This window comes from Mobula birostris, chromosome 11 (genome assembly GCF_030028105.1).
Source record: "Mobula birostris isolate sMobBir1 chromosome 11, sMobBir1.hap1, whole genome shotgun sequence".
In the NCBI taxonomy this organism is placed as follows: Eukaryota; Metazoa; Chordata; class Chondrichthyes; order Myliobatiformes; family Myliobatidae; genus Mobula; species Mobula birostris.
Window position 1 is genome coordinate 36,798,332 of NC_092380.1, and position 21,716 is coordinate 36,820,047.

Genomic DNA, 21,716 nt, shown 5'->3' on the forward strand with positions numbered 1-21,716 from the left:
GGGCGTCAATGATTTATTGTCACTGTTTTTTTCTGTGGAGGAGGGGGTCAATGATTTATTGTCATTGTTTTTTCTGTGGATAAGGCGGTCAAGGATTTATTGTCACTGTCTTTTCTGCAGAGGAGGGATTCGGGGATTTATTGTCACTGTGTTTTCTGTGGGCGGGTCAGGGATTTATTGTCACTGTCCTTTCTGCGGGGGTGGGGTCAGGGATTTATTGTATCTGTTTTTTTCTGTGGAGGACGGGTCAGGGATTTATTGTCACTGTTTTTTCTGTGGAGGAAGGGTCAGGTATTTATTGTCAGTGTTTTTTTCTGTGGAGGAGGGGGTCAGGGATTTATTGTCACTGTTTTTTTTCTGTGGAAAAGGGGTCAGGGATTTATTGTCACTGTCTTTTATGCAGAGGAGGGGTTCGGGGACTTGTCACAGCTTTTTCTGTGGGGGGGGTCAGGGATTTATTGTCACTGTTCTTTCTGCAGGGGGGTCAGGGATTTATAGTCACTGTTTTTCTGTGGAGGAGGGGGTCAGGAATTTATTGTCACTGTTCCTTCTGCAGGGGGGTCAGGGATTTATTGTCCCTGTTTTTTCTGCGGAGGAGGGCGTCAGGGATTTATTATCACTGTTTTTCCCTGTGGGGGGTGTCAGGGATTTATTGTCACTTTTTTTTGCAGTGGGGTGTCAGGGATTGATTGTCACTGTTTTTTCTGTGGAGGAGGGGGTCAGGGATTTATTATCACTGATTTTTCTGCAGAGGAGGCGTTCAGGGATTTTATCGTTGCTCTTCTTTTTCTACTGGGAGTTGGTCGGAGATCCTGGGGTCTACAGGTTTTGTTGCTTTTACTTTTCATGGCTATCCAGAGAAGTCAAATATCTGAGTTGTATTGTAGATGCAGGCTTTGACCTTGAAGATTAAACCAACTCCAATTCCGTTCTTATAGTTTCATTTCTTTAATGACCCAAGTGAATTCCTGCTTGGACTCAATTAGTTAATCTTTTGGGTAATTCTTACACTATTTCGCAGTAACAGTATTGCTGCAATTATGTTGATCTAGACCACTCAGAAATACACGACATAATTCTGCAAGAATAAATATTGTATTCTATCAATTAATCAGTCAGAGATGTGCAGGTGCTGGTAATCTGAAATCAAATAGAAAATGCTGGAACGACTCAGCAATCTGAACAGAAAAATTGTTGGCACTTCAGACTGATGTTCCTGGTGGCGTGACAGCTGGGAGGGAGGGTGTGGGGTGTTGGTGTTGGTTATTGACTTGGATACTGACCCCAGTCATATGCAAGTGAAGCCTATCCCAGTGGAATAGTCCCGCTCTGACCAGTCATGGTGGCAGTACACCATGAATTGAAGCAACATTCAACTTTCTGAAGCCTATCCCAGTGGAATAGTCCCTCTCTGACCAGTCATGGTGGCAGTGCACCGTGAATTGAAGCAACATTCAACTTGCTGGAGGAACCCAGTGGGTCAATCAGCATCTGTAGGGTGGCAGAAGGAATTGTCAATGTTTCCTGTTAAAACACTGCACTGATCTTTTCTCCCCACAATTGCTGCTTGATCAGCCGACTTTCTCCAGCAGAGAAATTGTTTCAAATTCTGGCATCTGCATCTTTTGTGCCTCCAAGGGCAAGGCCCGAACATTGAATTATCTGGGTCGTTGTGCCTCCTTTTCCAGGCCAGGGTCTGGAGCTTCGAGGCCATATGTTTGTGAGTCTGAGAATCCAGGGCCAAGCACTGGAGGGAGACTAACCTAGGGTTGGTGGCTTGTCTGTGTATGTGAGTAGGTGGGAGGCAGGTAAAGGGGCTTGCCAGGGTCTGGAGCTTGGAGGCCATTTGTTTGTGAGTCTGAGAGTCTGGATTCCCAGGACTGGAGGAAGCCTGCCTTAGGGTTGGTGGCTTACCTGTGTGTGTGTGAGTAGGTGGGACGTAGGTAAAGGGGCTTGCTTTGCTGATGTTTTGTTTGTTGTTGTTGTTGCTTGTGTTGTTTTGCTAAACATTATGGGCATGCTATGTTAGCACCAGAATGTGTGGTGACACTTGAAGGCTGCCTGGAACATCCTAACGCTGTGTTGATTGTTAATGCAAATGTCACATTTTTTCTGTATGTTTCAATGTAGATGTGATAGATAAATACATCTGAATCTGGTCTGACTGATCTGTACTTGAATCAATTGAGAATATTCAGAGACTTCACGGTAAATGAAAGGTTAGGAAAACACACAATTTAAAAGCAATTATCATGGTTAAAACACTCTGTTGCAGAAAATTAATCTGGCCCTTATGGAGATTACGTACCTAGATGTTCCTTCAAGCTTTCCAAACAACCAGCCATTCTTTGACTCTGGCACCAATATCAAGATGATGTCACCTTTCTCGAAACTTAGCAAACTCTGATTTCCCGCAGCAGAATGGGAGACGACAGCCCGGACTGTAGTACTGGTCATTGCATTGACCTTGGTCCCCTGAGGTCCAAAATTCGACAGGCCACCAATTGAGCTCAGTCCTGAGAGGAGATGAAACGAGCATCAAATCTGATAGAAGTATATAAAATTTTCAAAGTCATAGATAAGGTAATACACCCAAAATGCTGGAGGAACTCAGCATTACAGGCGATGGCTGAAGCAGAAAATGAACAGTCAACATTTTGGACCAAGACCCATGGGCTCAATCACAACTTCTATCCTCAAAGAGGGATCAGAAGTGGAGAGAGTGAACAATTTCAAGTTCCTCAGTGTCAAGATCTCTGAGGATCTAACCTGGCCCCAACATATTTACGCAGCTATAAAGAAGGCAAGACAGCATTACGAATTTGAAGAGATTTGGTTTGTCACCTAAGACACTCAAAAACTTCTACACTTCTTGTGGACAGCATTCTGAGAGGCTGCATCAATGTCTGATATGGGCAGGTGGGGGCTACTGCACAGGATTGAAGAAAGCTACAGAAAGCTGTAAAATTAGTGAGCTCCATCTTGGGTATGAGCCTCTGTAGTGTCCAAGACTTCTTCAAGGACCGGTGCCTCGGAAAGGTAGCATCCATCATTAAGGACCACCACCACCTAGGACATGCCCCTTTCACATTGTTACCCTCAGAAAGGAGGTACAGAAGTCAAGTCAAGTCTAGTGTCATTTAACTAGATACATGTACTGTATATAATATATATAACCATATAATGTATATAGAAAGAAGACAATGTTTCTTTGAACCAGGGTGTAAGGCACAGTAGCACACATAACAGACAACACATGATAACTTATGAAGGTAAGGATAAAATCTACAGATGAATCACACATAAATAACAAACTAAAGGGCATCAATATTGAATATTGTAAGGTCACAGATTAACCAGTGACACTTAGAAAATAATGCGGCTGAGAGTTCAAAAGCCTAATGGCCTAGGGGAAGAAACTGTGTTTCTCATCCTGACCATCCTTGTTTTTATGCATTGTAGTCTCCTGCCTGATGGTAGAAAGTTAAAGAGGATGCTGGATGGATGGGTGGGATCCTTAATAATACCAAGGACCCTGCGTACACAGCGCTCCTGATAAATGTCCTGGATGGATGGTAGGGAGACCCCTATGATCCTCTGGGCTGTTCTCACAGTCCTTTGTAGGGACTTCCAGTCCCAATGCTCAATTGCTCCCATATCAAATGGAGATGCAACTTGTCAGGACGCGCTCAATGGTGCTCCTGTAAAATGTATTTAAGATGGGGTGGTGAGGGGAGGGAGAAGCCTTGCTTGCCTCAATCATCTTAGGAAGTGGAGGTGCTACTGTGCCACCTTGTTCAGGGAAGTGATATTAAGGGATGAGGTGAGGACATCCATGATGTGAACTCCCAGGAACTTGGTGCACTTAACCCTCACTACGGAGGAGCCATGTATTCACAGAGGGTGATAGTCTGTCTGCACCTTCCTGATGCCCTCAATGATTTCCTTTGCCTTCTCCACGTTCAGGCTTAGATTGTTGTTCTCACACCAGTCGCTACACTTCCTCTCTGTACTCTGCCTCGTCATTGTTCTCGATAAGGCCAACCATTGTTGTGTCATCCACAGACTTCATGACATGGTTTGAGCTGGATCCTGTGACACAGTCATGCATCAGCTGTGTGAACAGCAGCAGACTGAGCACACAGCCTTGGGGAGCGTCAGTGCTCAGCGTAATGGGATGAGAGACGTTGCTGCCCACATGGACTGACTGTGTCCTCACTATTAAATCCAGTATTCAATTGTAGAGGGAGGTGTTAAGACCCAGCAAGGACAGTTTCTCCACCAGTTTCTGGATATGAAGGCGTTGAACGCTGAACTGAAGTCTATAAACAGCAGCCTGGCATATGAGACCCCATTTTCCAGGCGGAACAGGACAGAGGCTATTGCATCATCAGTTGATTAACTTGAGCAAAAGGCAAACTGGAAAGGTTCTAATGTAGCCGGGAGAAAGGCTTTAATGTGCTCCGTGACCAGCCGCTCAAAGCATTTCATAATGGTTTATGTAAATGCTACCAGATGATCATCATTCAGGCAGGTTACCGTCACCTCCTTTGGCAGTCTATTGTCCCCTTGCCTTGAAAGCCAAGGGGACAATAGACTGCTACAGAGAAATGTGGAATGTATCTGTCAGCACTTCTATCAGCTGAGCCGTGCAGTCTTTCAGAACCCGACCTGGTATGTTATCAGACCCCACAGCTTTGCATGAGTTGACTTTGGCTAGGGTCTTCTTCACCTCAGCTTCAGCCAAACAGAGTGTCTGTTCCCGAGGGGAGGGGTGCCTTCCTTGCCAGCATCTTGTTCTGTGTATCAAACCAGGCGTAGAAGACGTTCAGCCTCTCAGGGAGTGAAGCATCCTGGTCACTGACAATCAGGGTAAACTCATGTTTCTGGTATAGCAGAAGTGGCTGTAAATTCTTTGACAATGCTCCCATGTCACCTTCCTGATGGAGCTGGAAAGCACCGTTTTTGCTTCCCTGAGAGCTGTCACATCTCCTGATCTAAAGGCAGCATCATGATCCCTCAGCCTGGCACAGACATCTGCAGTAAGCCACGGCTTCTGATTTCCCCTCACCTGGATGTGTTTCACGATGGTATCATTCTCAGTACACTTCCCTTTGTAGCTGCTCACAGAATCCACATATTCCTAGATGTTAACATGGTTGTCATAGGTAGCAGTCTCCCTGAACATTCTCCAGTTGGTGTTATCAAAGCAGTGCTGCAGTGCTGAGATTGCATCCTCAGGCCAGGTTTTCACCACCTTTAGAATTGGTTTGACCCGTTTGATCAGTGGTTTGTCTGCTGGTACTAACATTACAGATGAGTGATCTGACAGCAGGGTCAATGGACTGATTTATAGGCACCTGGTTTGTTAGTGTAAACCAGGTCTAGTGTATTTTCACCTCTGGTAGCAAAACCGACACGCAGAAACCTGAAAGCACACATCAGCAATTCAGAAACAGCTTCTTCCCCTCTGCTATCAGATTCCTAAATGGATATTGAGCCCATGAACACCACCTCACTTTTATTAGAAAAACTACAGCACAGAAACAGGCCTTCTGGCCCTTCTTGGCTGTGCCGAACCATTTTCTGCCTCGTCCCACTGACCTGCACACGGACCATATCCCTCCATACACCTCCCATCCATGTGCCCAATTTATTCTTAAATGTTAAAAAAGAACCTGCATTTACCACCTCGTCTGGCAGCTCATTCCATACTCCCACCACTCTGTGTGAAGAAATCCCTCCTAATGTTCCCTTTAAACTTTTCCCCCCTCACCCTTAACCCATGTCCTCTGTTTTTTTTCACTCCTTGCCTCAGTGGAAAAAGCCTGCTTGCATTCACTCTATCAATACCCATCATAATTTTATATACCTCTATCAAATCTCTCCTCATTCTTCTACGCTCCAGGGAATAAAGTCCTAACCTATTCAACCTTTCTCTGTAACTGAGTTTCTCAAGTCCCGGCAACATCCTTGTAAACCTTCTCTGCACTCTTTCAACCTTATTTATATCCTTCCTGTAATTTGGTGACCAAAACTGAACACAATACTCCAGATTCGGCCTCACCAATGCCTTATACAACCTCATCATAACTTTCCAGCTCTTATACTCAATACTCTGATTAATAAAGGCCAATGTACCAAAAGCTCTCTTTACGACCCTATCTACCTGTGACAACACTTTTAGGGAATTTTGTATCCGTATTCCCAGGTCCCTCTGTTCTACTGCACTCCTCAGTGCCTTACCATTAACCCTGTATGTTCTACCTTGGTTTGTCCTTCCAACGTGCAATACCTCACACTTGTCTGTATTAAACTCCATCTGCCATTTTTCCAGCTGGTCCAAGTCCCTCTGCAAGCTCTGAAAACCTTCCTCACTGTCTACTACACCTCCAATCTTTGTATCATCAGCAAATTTGCTGATCCAATTTACCACATTATCATCCAGATCATTGATATAGGTGCCAAATAACAATGGACCCAGCAATGATCCCTGTGGCACACCACTAGTCACAGACCTCTGGTTTTACACTTTTTTAATTTAAATATTTAATGTACAGATATATACTTACTGTAATTGACTTATTTTTTCTGTATTTATCATGTAAATATCAGCTGCAAAGTTAACAAATTTCACGACATTTCCGTGATATTAAACCTGATTCTGATTGTAATTCTATCCCACTGTTCTAAAACTATTGAACGGTCCCCTAGAATGGTAAGATGGGCACTTCACCTCATGGCATTGTACCTTACTGTCTACCTGTACTGCACTTTTTCTGCACCTGTAACACCCTATTCTGTATTCTGTTACTGTTTTCCCTCGTACTACTTTAATGCACTGTTGCAATGAAATGATCTGTATTGATTCCATGCTTCGAACTGCACCTTGGTACGTGTGAAGATAATAAACAAATTTATCAAAAATATCCATTTTGGCTTTAAGGAGAGTGGGGAAAAGTTTAAAGGAGTTCTGTCAGTCTCTAAATAGACTTGATGTTTGTTGGATTGGGCTTTAGAATTCCTCTTTGCCTTGTAATTTAACTTTCCTGTGCTTGCTTGTAATTTTATGTAATAGCCATCAAGCCGTGGCCACTTCATTAGGTACATCTGCTCATTAATGCAAATATCTAATCAGCTAATTATGTGGCAGCAACTCAATTCATAAGGCAGATGTTGTTAAGACCTTGACAAAGTCAGGAATCAAAAGGTTGTGCATGGTGTGACTAATGTCCTGAGCTGCATTTATTTCAGTGCAAGAAGTATCATAGGAAAGGTGGATGAGCTCAAGGCATGGATCAACACCTGGAATTATGACATTGTAGCTATTAGTGAGACTTGGATGCAGGAGGGGCAGGACTAGCAGCTCAATATTCTGGGGTTCCACTGCTCTAGACACGAAAAAGCGGGAGAGATTAAAGGAGGATGGGTGGCATTACTGGTCAGGGAAAATGTCACAGCAGTGCTCCATCTGGACAGACTGGAGAACTCAACTAGTGAGGTGATATGGGTGGAACTGAGGAATTAGAAAGGTATGACCACATTAATGGGGCTATATTATACACCACCCAACAGTCCTAGGGATTTAGAGGAACAAATTTGTAGGGAGATCGCAGACTGTTGTGAGAAACATAAGGTTGTTATAGTAGGTGGTTTTAACTTTCCACATATTGATTGGAAATCTCATACTGTCAAAGGACTAGATGGGATAGAGTTTGACAAACGTGTTCAGGAAAGTTTCTTTCATCAGTACGTACAAGTCCCAATGACAGAGCGTGTGATACTGGATCTGCTATTAGGGAATGAAATAGGGTAAGTGACAGATGTTTGTGTGGATGAACACTTTGCATCCAGTGACCACAATGTCATTAGTTCCAAAGTAAAAATGCAAGAGGATAGGTCTGTAAGAAGGCATGATGTTGCTTTAGCAGACAAGGTGAAGGAGAATTCTAAGGGATTCTAGAGGTATGCCAAGAGCAAAAGGATTGTAAGGAACAAAACTGGTCCCCTGGAAAACCAGAATGGTAATTCATGTGTGGAGCCAAAATAGATGGGAGAGATCTTAAATGAATTCTTTGCATCTGTATTTACTTGGGAGGTGGATATAGAGTCTACAGGAGTAAGTCAAAGAAGCATCAACTTCAGAGGATTACAGAGGAGGAGGTGTTTGCTATCCTGATGCAAATCAGAGCAGATAAATCCCCTGGGCCTGACAAAATGTTCCCTTGGACTCTACAGGAGGCAAGTGGAGAAATTGCCAGGGCTCTAACAGAGATATTTAAAGCATCCTTAATGACAGGTGAGGTACGAGAGGATTGGAGGAAAGCCAATGATGTTTCGCTGTTTAAAAAAGGCTCTAAACATAAACCAGAAAATTATAGGTCAGAGACTCTGACATCAGTTGTGGGAAAGTTATTGGAACAGCTTGCAGAGGGATCTGCATCAGCTCGAAAAATGGGCTGAAAAATTGTAGATGAAATTCAGTGCAGACAAGTGCGAGGTTTTGCTCTTCAGTAGCACCAACCAAGGTCGGTTTTACACAGTGAACAGTTGGGCACTGAAGAAGTGTGGTAGAACAAAGGGATCTGGGAATACAGGTACATAATTCATTGAAAGTGATGTCACAGGTAGGGCCGTAAAGAAAGCTTTTGGCACATTGGCCTTCATAAATCAATATACTGATTTATATGCAAACAACAGGAATTCCTCAGATGCTGGAAATTCAAGCAACACACATCAAAGTTGCTGGTGAATGCAGCAGGCCAGGTAGCATCTCTAGGAAGAGGTACAGTCCACATTTCAGGCCGAGACCTTTCATCAGGACTAACTGAAGGAAGAGTTAGTAAGAGATTTGAAAGTGGGAGGGGGAGGGGGAGATCCAAAATGATAGGAGAAGACAGGAGGGGGAGGGATGGAGCCAAGAGCTGGACAGGTGATTGGCAAAGGGGATATGAGAGGATCATGGGACAGGAGGTCCGGGGAGAAAGACGGGGGGGGGGGACCCAGAGGATGGGCAAGTCAGAGGGACAGAGGGAGAAAAAGGAGAGTGAGAGAGAGAATGTGTGTATAAAAATAAATGGGGTACGAGGGGGAGGTGGGGCATTAGCGGAAGTTAGAGAAGTTGATGTTCATGCCATCAGGTTGGAGGCTACCCAAACGGAATTATAAGGTGTTGTTCCTCCAACCTGAGTGTGGCTTCACCTTTACAGTAGAGGAGGCCGTGGATAGACATGTCAGAATGGGAATGGGATGTGGAATTAAAATGTGTGGCCACTGGGAGATCCTGCTTTCTCTGGCGGACAGAGCATAGGTGTTCAGCAAAGCGGTCTCCCAGTCTGCATCAGGTCTCACCAATATATAGAAGGCCACATCGGGAGCACCGGACGCAGTATATCACCCCAGCCAACTCACAGGTGAAGTGTCGCCTCACCTGGAAGGACTGTCTGGGGCCCTGAATGGTGGTAAGGGAGGAAGTGTAAGGGCATGTGTAGCACTTGTTCCGCTTACAAGGATAAGTGCCAGGAGGGAGATCAGTGGGGAGGGATGGTGGGGACGAATGGACAAGGAAGTCGCATAGGGAGCGATCCCTGCGGAAAGCGGGGGGGGGTGGGGGAGGGAAAGATGTGCTTAGTGGTGGGATCCTGTTGGAGGTGGTGGAAGTTACGGAGAATAATATGTTGGACCCGGAGGCTGGTGGGGTGGTAGGTGAGGACCAGGGGAACCCTATTCCTAGTGGGGTGGCGGGAGGATGGAGTGAGAGCAGATGTGCGTGAAATGGGGGAGATGCGTTTAAGAGCAGAGTTGATAGTGAAGGAAGGGAAGCCCCTTTCTTTAAAAAAGGACATCTCCCTCGTCCTGGAATGAAAAGCCTCATCCTGAGAGCAGATGCGGCAGAGACGGAGGAATTGCGAGAAGGGGATGGCATTTTTGCAAGAGACAGGGTGAGAAGAGGAATAGTCCAGATAGCTGTGAGAGTCAGTAGGCTTATAGTAGACATCAGTGGATAAGCTGTCTCCAGAGACAGAGATAGAAAGATCTAGAAAGGGGAGGGAGGTGTCGGAAATGGACCAGGTAAACTTGAGGGCAGGGTGAAAGTTGGAGGCAAAGTTAATAAAGTCAACGAGCTCAGCATGCGTGCAGGAAGCAGCGCCAATGCAGTCGTCGATGTAGCAAAGGAAAAGTCGGGGACAGATACCAGAATAGGCACGGAACATAGATTGTTCCACAAAGCCAACAAAAAGGCAGGCATAGCTAGGACCCATACGGGTGCTCATAGCTACACCTTTAGTTTGGAGGAAGTGGGAGGAGCCAAAGGAGAAATTATTAAGAGTAAGGTCTGATTCCGCTGGACGGAGCAGAGTGGTGGGAGGGGGAACTGATTAGGTCTGGAATCCAAAAGGAAGCGGAGAGCTTTGAGACCTTCCTGATGGGAGATGGAAGTATATAGGGACTGGGCATCCATGGTAAAAATAAAGGGGTGGGGGCCAGGGAACTCCAGGCCGGGTCTTTATGTGCTGCTATTGTGGCTCCCATCTCCCCTTCCCCCACCAATACTCTGCAATCCCGTCTCCAGATCCCGTCGTCAGCTCCTGGGTCCTCAGAGGCTCCATCTTCCTCTCACCCCATCCCTCCCCTCTCCATTGACACCCACAGCCACCCCCATCCCCCCTCTGATCCCAGCTCTCATCCGTGCCGGGTCTTTACCAGCTCCTCCGACCTTCAACTGTCGGAGGCAGAACGCTCTGTCCTCAGTAAGGGCCTCACCTTTGTCCCCCTTCGCCTACACCTCAGCGAGTTCGGTGTTCGCCAGGATGCGGAACTCTTCTTCCGCTGTCTCTGTCTCCGAGCCTACTTCTTCGGCAAGGGCTCTTCCACCCCCACCGATGACCCCTTCTCCCGTCTTCAACCCTCCTCCTCTTCATGGACACCCCGCTCTGGTCTTCTGCCTGCTCTGGATCTCTTTATCGCTAACTGCCGACGGGACATCAACCGTCTCGACTTCACCGCACCTTGTCCCCATTCCAACCTCACTCCTTCCAAACGCTCTGCTCGCCACTCCCTCCGCACTAATCCTAACCTTATTATTAAACCCGCCGATAAGGGAGGTGCTGTTGTAGTCTGGCGTACTGACCTCTACCTTGCCGAGGCACAGAGACAACTCGCGGATACCTCCTCTTATTTACCCCTCGATCGTGACCCCACTAAGGAGCACCAGGCCATTGTCTCCCACACCATCACCGACTTTATCCACTCAGGGGATCTCCCATCCACTGCTACGGATAGTTCCCACACCCCGCACTTCCCGTTTCTACCTCCTACCCAAGATCCACAAACCTGCCTGTCCTGGCAGACCTATTGTCTCAGCTTGCTCCTCCCCCACCAAACTCGTTTTTGCATTCCTCGACACGGATTTATCCCCCCTTGTTCAATCCCTTCCTACCTATGTTCGTGACACTTCTCACGCTCTTAAACTTTTAGATGATTTTATGTTCCCTGGCCCCCACCGCTTTATTTTTACCATGGATGTGCAGTCCCTATATACTTCCATCCCTCATCAGGAAGGTCTCAAAGCTCTCCGCTTCTTTTTGGATTCCAGACCTAATCAGTTCCCCTCTACCACCACTCTGCTCGGTCTAGTGGAATTAGTCTGACCGGCAGACCGCTTTGCTGAACACCTAGGCTCTGTCCGCCACAGAAAGCAGGATCTCCCAGTGGCCACACATTTTAATTCCACATCCCATTCCCATTCTAACATGTCTATCCACGGCCTTCTCTACTGTAAAGATGAAGCCACACTCAGGTTGGAGGAACAACACCTTATATTCCGTCTGGGTAGCCTCCAACCTGATGGAATGAACATCGGCTTCTCTAACTTCCGCTATTGCCCCACCTCCCCCTCGTACCCCATCCGTTATTTATTTTTATACACACATTCTTTCTCTCACTCTCTTTTTTCTCCCTCTGTCCCTCTCACTATACCCCTTGCCCATCCTCTGGGTTGCCCCCCCCCCCTTGTCTTTCTCCCCGGACTTTCTGTCCCATGATCCTCTTATATCCCCTTTGCCTCCCCCTCCTACTTTCAAATCTCTTACTAACTCTTCCTTCAGTTAGTCCTGACGAAGGGTCTCGGCCTGAAACGTCGACTGTACCTCTTCCTAGGGATGCTGCCTGGCCTGCTGCGTTCACCAGCAACTTTGATGTGTGTTACTGATTTATATGTATTGCACTGAGATGGGACGTAATGTTGAAGTTGTATAAGACATTGGTGAGGGCTAATTTGGAGTATTGTGTACAGTTTTGGTCACCTACCTACAGGAAAGATGTAAACAAGGTGAAAGAATACAGAGAAAATTTACAAGGATGTTGCCAGGTCTGGAAGTTATATGGAAGATTGAATAGGTTAGGACTGTATTCTTTAGAACATAGAAGACTAAAGGGAGATTTGATAGCCTACAAAATTATGAGAGGTAAATGCAAGCAGGCTTTTTCCACTGAGGTTGGGTGGGACTACGACTAGAGGTCAAGGGTTAAGGATGAAAGGTGAGAAATTTAAGGGGAACGTGAGGGGAAGCTTCTTCAGTCAGAGCGTCGTGAGAATGTGGAATGAGTTGCCAGCACAAGTGGTGCATGCAGGCTTGATTTCAACATTTCAGCGAAGTTTGGATAGGTTGATAGTTGGGTTAAGGAGGGTTATGGTCCCGGTGCAGGTCGATGGGATTAAGCAGTTTAAATGGTTTTGGCTTGGACTAGATGGGCTGAAGGGCCTATTTCTGTGCTGTACTTCTCTATGACTCTACAACTCTATGACTGTGGAATGATTGCTGGTGCCTGACATGGTGGTTTAAATATCTCAGAAACTACAGATCTCTCAGGATTCTCATGACAACTGTCTCTAGAGTTTACGGAGAACAATGTCAGAAACAAAAAACATCCAGTGATCGGCAGTTCTGAGGGTGAAAAAGCCGTGTCAATAAGAAAGGTCAGAGGAGAATGGCCAGACTGGTTCAAGCTGAGAAAAAAGCAACAGCAACTCAAATAACCACATGTTACAACAGTGATATGCAGAAGAGCATCTCTGAAAACACAACACATCAAACCTTGAAATGAATGCGCTACAGCAGCAGAAGATCACAAATCTACAGTCAGTGGCCACTTTATTAGGTAGGTGCAGGAGGTACCTAATAAAGTGGCCACTGAGTGTATATACGTGGAATTGTTCAGTGATTTTTCCAGTAATTATGGTACAGTTGCTTCTGTATTTTTGTAATAACTTCTTAGTTTTCTGTAGCAGGTGTCACACCATTAGAATCTGGCTATTTTATAGATTAATTGGATTATTTGATTAACTCTATTCTGAGTATAAGACAATGTATACTACTTTTTCCTTTCTCTTTCGTTGTTATGTACCACTTGATAAAATTGCTAGCAATAAGTTTTATAAGACCATAAGACCATAAGACAAAGGAGCAGAAGTAGGCCATTCGGCCCATCGAGTCTGCTCCGACATTTTATCATGAGCTGATCCATTTTCTCCTATTTAGTCCCACTCCCCCGCCTTCTCACCATAACCTTTGATGCCCTGGCTACTCAGATACCTATCAATCTCTGCCTTAAATACACCCAATGACTTGGCCTCCACTGCTGCCCGTGGCAACAAATTCCATAGATTCACCACCCTCTGACTAAAAAAATTTCTTCGCATTTCTGTTCTGAATGGGCGCCCTTCAATCCTTAAGTCATGCCCTCTCGTACTAGACTCCCCCATCATGGCAAACAACTTTGCCACATCTACTCTGTCCATGCCTTTTAACATTCGAAATGTTTCTATGAGGTCTCCCCTCATTCTTCTAAACTCCAAGGAATACAGTCCAAGAGCGGACAAATGTTCCTCATATGTTAACCCTCTCATTCCCGGAATCATTCTAGTGAATCTTCTCTGTACCCTCTCCAACGTCAGCACATCTTTTCTTAAATAAGGAGACCAAAACTGCCCACAGTACTCCAAATGAGGTCTCACCAGCGCCTTATAGAGCCTCAACATCACACCCCTGCTCCTATACTCTATTCCTCTAGAAATGAATGCCAACATTGCATTCGCCTTCTTCACTACTGACTCAACCTGGAGGTTAACTTTAAGGGAATCCTGTACGAGGACTCCCAAGTCCCGTTGCATCTCAGAACTTTGAATTCTTTCTCCATTTAAATAATAGTCTGCCCGTTTATTTTTTCTGCCAAAGTGCATAACCATACACTTTCCAACATTGTACTTCATTTACCACTTCTCTGCCCATTCTTCCAATCTATCCAAGTCTCTCTGCAGACTCTCCGTTTCCTCAGCACTACCGGCCCCTCCACCTATCTTCGTATCGTCAGCAAACTTAGCCACAAAGCCATCTATTCCATAATCCAAATCGTTGATGTACAATGTAAAAAGAAGCGGCCCCAACACTGATCCCTGTGGAACACCACTGGTAACCGGCAGCCAACCAGAGTAGGATCCCTTTATTCCCACTCTCTGTTTCCTGCCAATCAGCCAACGCTCTATCCACATATGTAACTTTCCCGTAATTCCATGGGCTCTTATCTTGTTAAGTAGCCTCATGTATGGCACCTTGTGAAAGGCCTTCTGAAAATCCAAATATACAACATCCACTGCATCTCCCTTGTCTAGCCTACTGGTAATTTCCTCAAAAAATTGTAATAGGTTTGTCAGGCAGGATTTTCCTTTAAGGAATCCATGCTGAGTTCTGCCTATCTTGTCATATGCCTCCAGGTACTCTGTAACCTCATCCTTGATAATCGACTCCAACAACTTCCCAACCACAGATGTCAAGCTAACAGGTCTATAATTTCCTTTTTGCTTCCTTGCCCCCTTCTTAAATAGCGGAGTGACATTTGCAATCTTTCAGTCTTCTGGACCATGCCAGAATCTATTGACTTTTGAAAGGTCATCGCTAATGCCTCCGCAATCTCCACAGCTACTTCCTTCAGAACACGAGGGTGCATTCCATCTGGTCGAGGAGATTTATCTACCTTTAGCTTATTCAGCTTCCTGAGTACTTCTCTGTTGTAATTGTGACTGCGCACACTTCTCTTCCCTGCCATCCTTGAGCGTCCGGTATACTGCTGATGTCTTCCTCAGTGAAGACTGATGCAAAATACTCGTTCAGTTCCTCTGCCATCTCCTTATCTCCCATTACAATTTCTCCAGCATCATTTTCTATCGGTCCTATATCTACTCTCACCTGTCTTTTACTCTTTATATACTTGAAAAAGCTTTTAGTATCCTCTTTGATATTATTTGCTAGCTTCCTTTCATAGTTAATCTTTTCTCTCTTAATGACCTTCTTGGTTTCCTTTTGTAAGGTTTTAAAAACTTCCCAATCCTCTGTCTTCCCACTAATTTTTGCTTCCTTGTATGCCCTCTCCTTTGCTTTAACTTTGGCTTTGACTTCCCTTGTCAACCTTTTTCCACTCGAAAATTTCTTCTTTTTTGGAATATACCTGTCTTGCACATTCCTCATTCCTCACATAAACTCCAGCCACTGCTGCTCTGCTGTCTTTCCTGCCAGTGTCTCTTTCCAGTCAACTTTGGCCATTTCCTCTCTCATGCCACTGTAATTTCCTTTACTCCACTGAAATACCGACACATCAGATTTCGGCTTCTCTTTTCCTAATTTCACAGTGAACTCAATCATGTTATGATCACTGTCTCCTAAGGGTTCCTTCACCTCAATCTCTCTAATCACCTCCGGTTCATTACACAATACCCAATCCACAACAAGCTGTTCTAAAAAGCCATCTCGCAGACATTCTACAAATTCTCTCCCTTGAGATCCAGTGCTGACCTGATTTTCCCAAACTACTCGCATGTTAAAATCCCCCACAATTATCATAACACTGCCCTTCTGACAAGCCTTTTCTATTTCCAGTTGTAATTTGTAGTCCACATCCCTGCAGCTGTTTGGAGGCCTATAAATAACTGCCATCAGGGTCCTTTTACCCCTGCTACTTCTTAGCTCAACCCATAAAGATTCTGCACCTTCCGATCCTATATCACCTCTTTCTAATGATTTAATATCATTTCTTACCAATAAAGCCACGCCTCCACCTCTGCCTACCTTCCTATCCTTCCGATACACCGTGTATCCTTGGACGTTCAGCTCCCAGAGACATGCGTCCTTTAGCCAGGTCTCAGTGATGGCCACACCCTTGACTTCTGAAGAGCCCCTGGATTGCAAAAGCATCAGGATCCAACACCATCCTATTTGGGACCTTATTGAAGTCCATATAAATGAGATTTACTACCTTACCCCCCATCAATACTCCTTATTATCTCCTCAAAAAACATTCAATCAGATTGGTCAGACAGAAACCATGCCAGCTTTCTCTGCCTTTCCAAGTGATCATTACCCCTGTCCCTCAGAATGTTTTCTAATAACTTCTCTGTTACTATTGCATTGCATCTGGCTCTTCTGTTCCTCTGGTTTTGAAGGATCTTCTGCCATGTTCTGCATTCCACTTCATTGTTTAAAGGCATGCATGATAATCCTTGATAATCGACTCCAACAACAGATGTCAAGACAGCTCTGACTGCCAACTTTTCAACACGGTGGGAAAGACTTCAGCTTGTATGTCCCTGAGCTGAACCTGTTGGCATCTGTAAGAAGCAGAAACCTACACGACCACAAGGAGAACGTGCAAAGTCCTTACAGACAGCAGTGGGAATTGAACCCGCATTGTTGGTACTGTAAAGAATTATGCTAACCACTACCCTACCGTGCCACTCTATCGAAATTAGCAGTTAGTCAGCCTTCTGAGACAGAGCTATGGATTCATAGAGCTATACAGCACAGAAACAGGCCCTTCAATCCAACTCATTCACATCTAAACTCATCCCATATCACAAAGCCCTTATCCTTTTAAACCTTTCCCATCTATATGCCTATCCAATTACTTTTTAATTCTGCTCATTGTACCTACCTCACTTACTTTCTCTGACAGCTAATTCCAGGTGGAGTTAGTGATAAGGAAGGCAAATGCAATGCTAGCATTGAATTCAAGAGGACAAGCATACAAAAGCAAGGATGTAATGCTGAGGCTTTATAAGATATTTGTCAGACCTCACTTGGGCATCAAATGGAATGGGGAGAAGGCAGGGGAGTGGGAATGACTGGAAGAATTGGATCAGCCCATGATTGAATGGTGGAGCAGACACGATGGGCCAACTGGCCTACTTCTGCTCCTATATCTTACGGTCTTATGGAGTATTGTGAGCAGTTTTGGGCCCCTTATGTAAGAATGGATGTCCTGGCATTGGAGACGGCCTAAAGGAGGTTCACAAGAATGATCCCGGGAATGAGAAGCATTTCATGGCTCTGGATGTGTACTTGCCTGAGTTTAGAAGAACAAGTGGGAGATCTCATTGAAGTCTATCAAATATTGAAAGGCCTAGATAAAGTGGACATGGAGAGGATGCTTCCTATGGGGGGTGGGGGTGGAGGCTAGGACCAGAGGGCACAATCTTTGAACAATAGGATGTTCCTTTAGAACTGAGATGAGGAGAAATTTCTTTAGCCAGAAGGTGGTGATTCTGTGGAATTTATTGCCACAGACTGTCGTGGGAGCCAAGTAAACGGGTATATCGATCGTTCTTGATTAGTAAGGGCATCAAAGATTATGGGGAAGAGACAGGAAAAAGGGGTTGAAAGGGATAATAAATCAGCTTTGACGGAATGGCAGAGCAGACTCAATGTGCCGAATTGTCCAATTCTGCTCCTATGTCTCATGATCTTATTGTCTAATTCCATAAATGCACCACCCTTGTGGGTGAAGAAGCCGCCTCTAAGGTTCCTTCTAAATCTTTCACCTCTCACCCTAAACTTATGACCTCTAGTTTTTGTTTCTCTTTCGCTGAGAAAAGGACTGTGTGTTTTCACCCTGTCTATGCCCTTCATGATTTTAAAGATTAGCTTTATTTGTCACATGTATATTGAAATATTGTAACATACCGTGAATTGCATTGTTTGCGTCAACAACCAACACAATTCTAGGATATGCTGTGGGAAGCCCGCAAGTGCCGCCATGCCTCTGGTACCAACATAGAATGCCCACAATTTACTAACCCTAACGCCATACATCTCTGTAAGGTTACCCTATCAATCTCCTATGCCCCAAGGAATAAACTCCTAGCCTGCTCAAACTCTCAAGCCCATTGAGAACCAAAACTTCCTTATAATAGAGACAGAGAAATCCAGAAGGGAAGTATCAAAGGTGGACTGTGATCTGTGTGAACAGGGAGGTAACTTGCTGCAAAGGTGATAACACTGTGGCATTCTGCACTGGTGCAGGATACAGCACTAATGAATTCATGGAGTTATACAGCGTGAAGCAGGCCACTGCATCCAACAGATCCATGCTAATGGAGAGCTGCCTACATAATGAAGAAAAATTTGGCGTTGTGATCCCGATTAAACCTGAAACAATGACTATTTCATGTATTCTCTTCCCATTATTACCATCAGGAAAGAGGTACAGGAGCCTGAAGACCCACAATTAATGTTTCAGCAACAGCTTCCTTCCTCCACCATCAGATTTCTAAATGGTCCCTGAACCCACAAATATTACCTCACTATTCCTATTTTGCACTACATATTTATTTTGTAATTTATTGTAGTTTTATACCTTTGCACTGCACTTCTGCCACAAAACAAGAAATGTCATAAGTAACCTCATCTCAGGCTTCCAGCCGAGTACTGGTATTGATTAGAACCAACATTTTGATGACAAACTCTGCCATCTTCATCAGGGATGATGCCCGGGCATGTCTAATCTGGTGGTATATATATTCCTGTATTCTGTCCAACTTAATTGGTTAGTCCTCATCCAATCAGGTTAACACTCTCCCACTTTGGTTACAATCAAATTCGAATTCTTACTTAGAGCGAGACTTTCGTCTTTGTTAAAATTCTTTTCCTCTTTTATTTTTCAATGGCTTCCTTCATCAGGCAGCTCCAAAAGCCATTGGCACAGTGCAATAGTTCTGTGCCTTCAAAGTCATTCCTATGGCCTTTGATAATGCAATGCTCGGCTACCACCAATTTCTCCAGGTAACCCAGACAGACACACATCCTGTGCTCCTTGATGCAGGTTTCCATCATGCATCCCATCTGGCCGAAATATACTGCCAAGCATTCACAGGGAATCCTGTAAACGCCAGACTTCCTGAATCCTAAGTCATCTTTGGCCCACATAAGCTGTGATTAGAGCTTCCTTACAGGTTTGTGAATGGTATTAATCTGGTATTTCTTCAGGATCCTGGCAATCCTTCATAAATCTGCGGAAATATAGGGAAGATTCTGTGGTTAAGTAGGCATATGGTGCATTGGTCTTCATCAACGGTAGGATTGAGTTTAAGAGCCGAGAGGTAATATTGCAGCTATATAGGACTCTGGTCAGACACCACTTGGAGTACTGTGCTCAGTTCTGGTTGCCTCACTACAGGAAGGGCGTGGAAACCATAGAAAGGGTGCAGAGGAGATTTATAGGGATATTGCTTGGAGTGGGGAGCATGCCTTATGAGAATAGATTGAGTGAACTCGGCCCTTTCTCCTTGGAGCGATGGAAGATGAGAGGTAACCTGATAGAGATGTACAAGATAATGAGAGGCATTGATCGTGTGAATAGTCAGAGGCTTTTTCTCAGGGCTGAAATGGCTAGCACAAGAGGGCACAGTTTTAAGGTGCTTGGAAGCAGGTACAGAAGAAATGTCAGGGGTAAGTTTTTACGCAGTGAGTAGTGAGTGTGTGGAATGGGCTGCCAGCGGTGGTGGTGGAGGCGGATATGATAGAGTCTTTTAAGAGACTCCTGGACAGGTACATGGAGCTTAGAAAAATAGAGGGCTATGGGTAAGCCTAGGTAGTTCTAAGGTAAGGACATTTTCGGCACAGCTTTGTGCTGTAAGTTTTCTATGTTCCTGTAAGACAGGCAGTACCGACGGGTTCCTTCTCAATGTTAGGTTTCCAGTTTTTTCCGTCGGCCCTTTCAAGGGCCCAATTGATTTCCTTCTCCTTATAGCCATTCTGCAGGAATGTCGTGCATAATCATCTTATTTCCTCAGGGAGACTCTCCGGGTTAAAAATAGTTTTCGCACAGTTAATCAAAATAGAAAGAACTGCCCTATGTTGGGAGGTGTGATTGTGGCTGTTATTGTTGAGGTAAAAGTCCGTGTGAGTGAGTTTCTGATAGATGCCGTGTCCGAGGCTGCCATCTGGTTTGCATCATATTAGAATGTCCAGGAAAGGGAAACAACCATTCTTCACCATCTCCATCATAAATTAAATATTTGGATGTATACTGTTCAGATGGTCATGGAACTGTTTAAGTGCCTGGAGTCCATGACGCCACACTACAAAGGTGTCATTGACATTTCTGAAGAAGCATTTGGGGCATAACAGCAATGAACTCAGAGCCCTCTCCTCGAAGTCCTCCATGTAGAAATGTTTTAAAGAAATTTCATGTCATATATTTACATAAGCTACTGACACGATGAAAGAAGCCACACAATATAATCCTTGCCCTCTATCTCCATGTTTCTCTGTACCTCTGCTATAATCTCTCTCACAGGCCTACCAACAATGCAATGTAGCTTTTAGCATGACACTATTACAGCTTGGGGCAGAGTTCAATGTTCAATTCTGGCATTATCTGTAAGGAGTCTGTACATTCTCCCCATGGAATGCATGGGTTTTCCCAGGGCATTCCAGTTTCCTCTCACAGTCCAAAGACATACCGTTCAGGTTAAATGGTCATTGTGATTAGGTTAATATTAAATCAGAGTTGTCAGGGGTTGCCGGGACAGCATGACCCAAAGAACCGAAAGGGCCTATTCCACTAAATAAATAAATACATTTTTCTGCCACCTCCCGACACTAGATCATGGAACAGCACAGGATCAGGTCTTTCAGCCCACAATATTGAGCAAATCTAATTAAGTTAGTAATCAACTATCTAACTAACCTTTCATCTACAGAATGTCCACATCCTTTCATTTTCCTCACATTCATGTTCCTATCTAAACATCCCTTAAAAGTCCCTGATATATCTGTCTCTACCACCATCCCAGGCAGTGCATTCCAGGAACTCACCACATTCTGTTTTTTTTAAAAAAATCTGGACTGGCTCTTTTGGGAGATCAGTCTGTAACTTCCCCCATAACATGCTATGAGTAGAGAATAAAGGTTTGAAAAGAATTACGTGTGTCAGTGTATTTGTTTTACAATTGCTATTGCATCGGGTCCGATTGAGTACGACACTTGCACCCACTCGCCTTCTATGCATGCCCTCTGGTATTAGACATTTCAACCCTGGGAAAAAAGATACTCTCTGACTCCCATAATTTTTTAATCCTCGAGCAAATCTCCCCCCAGCCTCCACCATTGCTGAGAAAACAACTCAAGTTTGTCCAGCCTTAAAAGGGGAGTGATTTACCGTGGCTTAACCCACTAATCTACCATTAGTGGAATGTTGGGGGAAAGTGGAAACTCTTGGAAGAAGCTTACTCAATTCCAGGGAGCCATATACACAAGAGATTCTGAAGATGCTGGAAATCTTGATGAGCATGCACAAAGTGCTGGAGGAACTCAGCAAGTCAGGCTGGAGGGGGAAAACTGTTAACGTTTCGACCCAAGACCCATCGACAGGATTTATTTTAATTC

At 44.7% G+C, this 21,716-nt stretch overlaps 1 protein-coding gene across 2 annotated transcripts in view; it reads right to left on the bottom strand.

The window, feature by feature from the left end:
- Positions 1-21,716, bottom strand: part of LOC140205027 (BAR/IMD domain-containing adapter protein 2-like 2) — a 300,466-nt gene that overhangs the window by 184,376 nt on the left and 94,374 nt on the right. For both annotated transcript variants that reach the window (XM_072272101.1, XM_072272100.1), the window contains one exon: positions 2,309-2,516. In XM_072272101.1, coding sequence (XP_072128202.1) covers positions 2,309-2,516 — 208 coding nt within the window. The remainder of the gene's footprint in view (positions 1-2,308; positions 2,517-21,716) is intronic.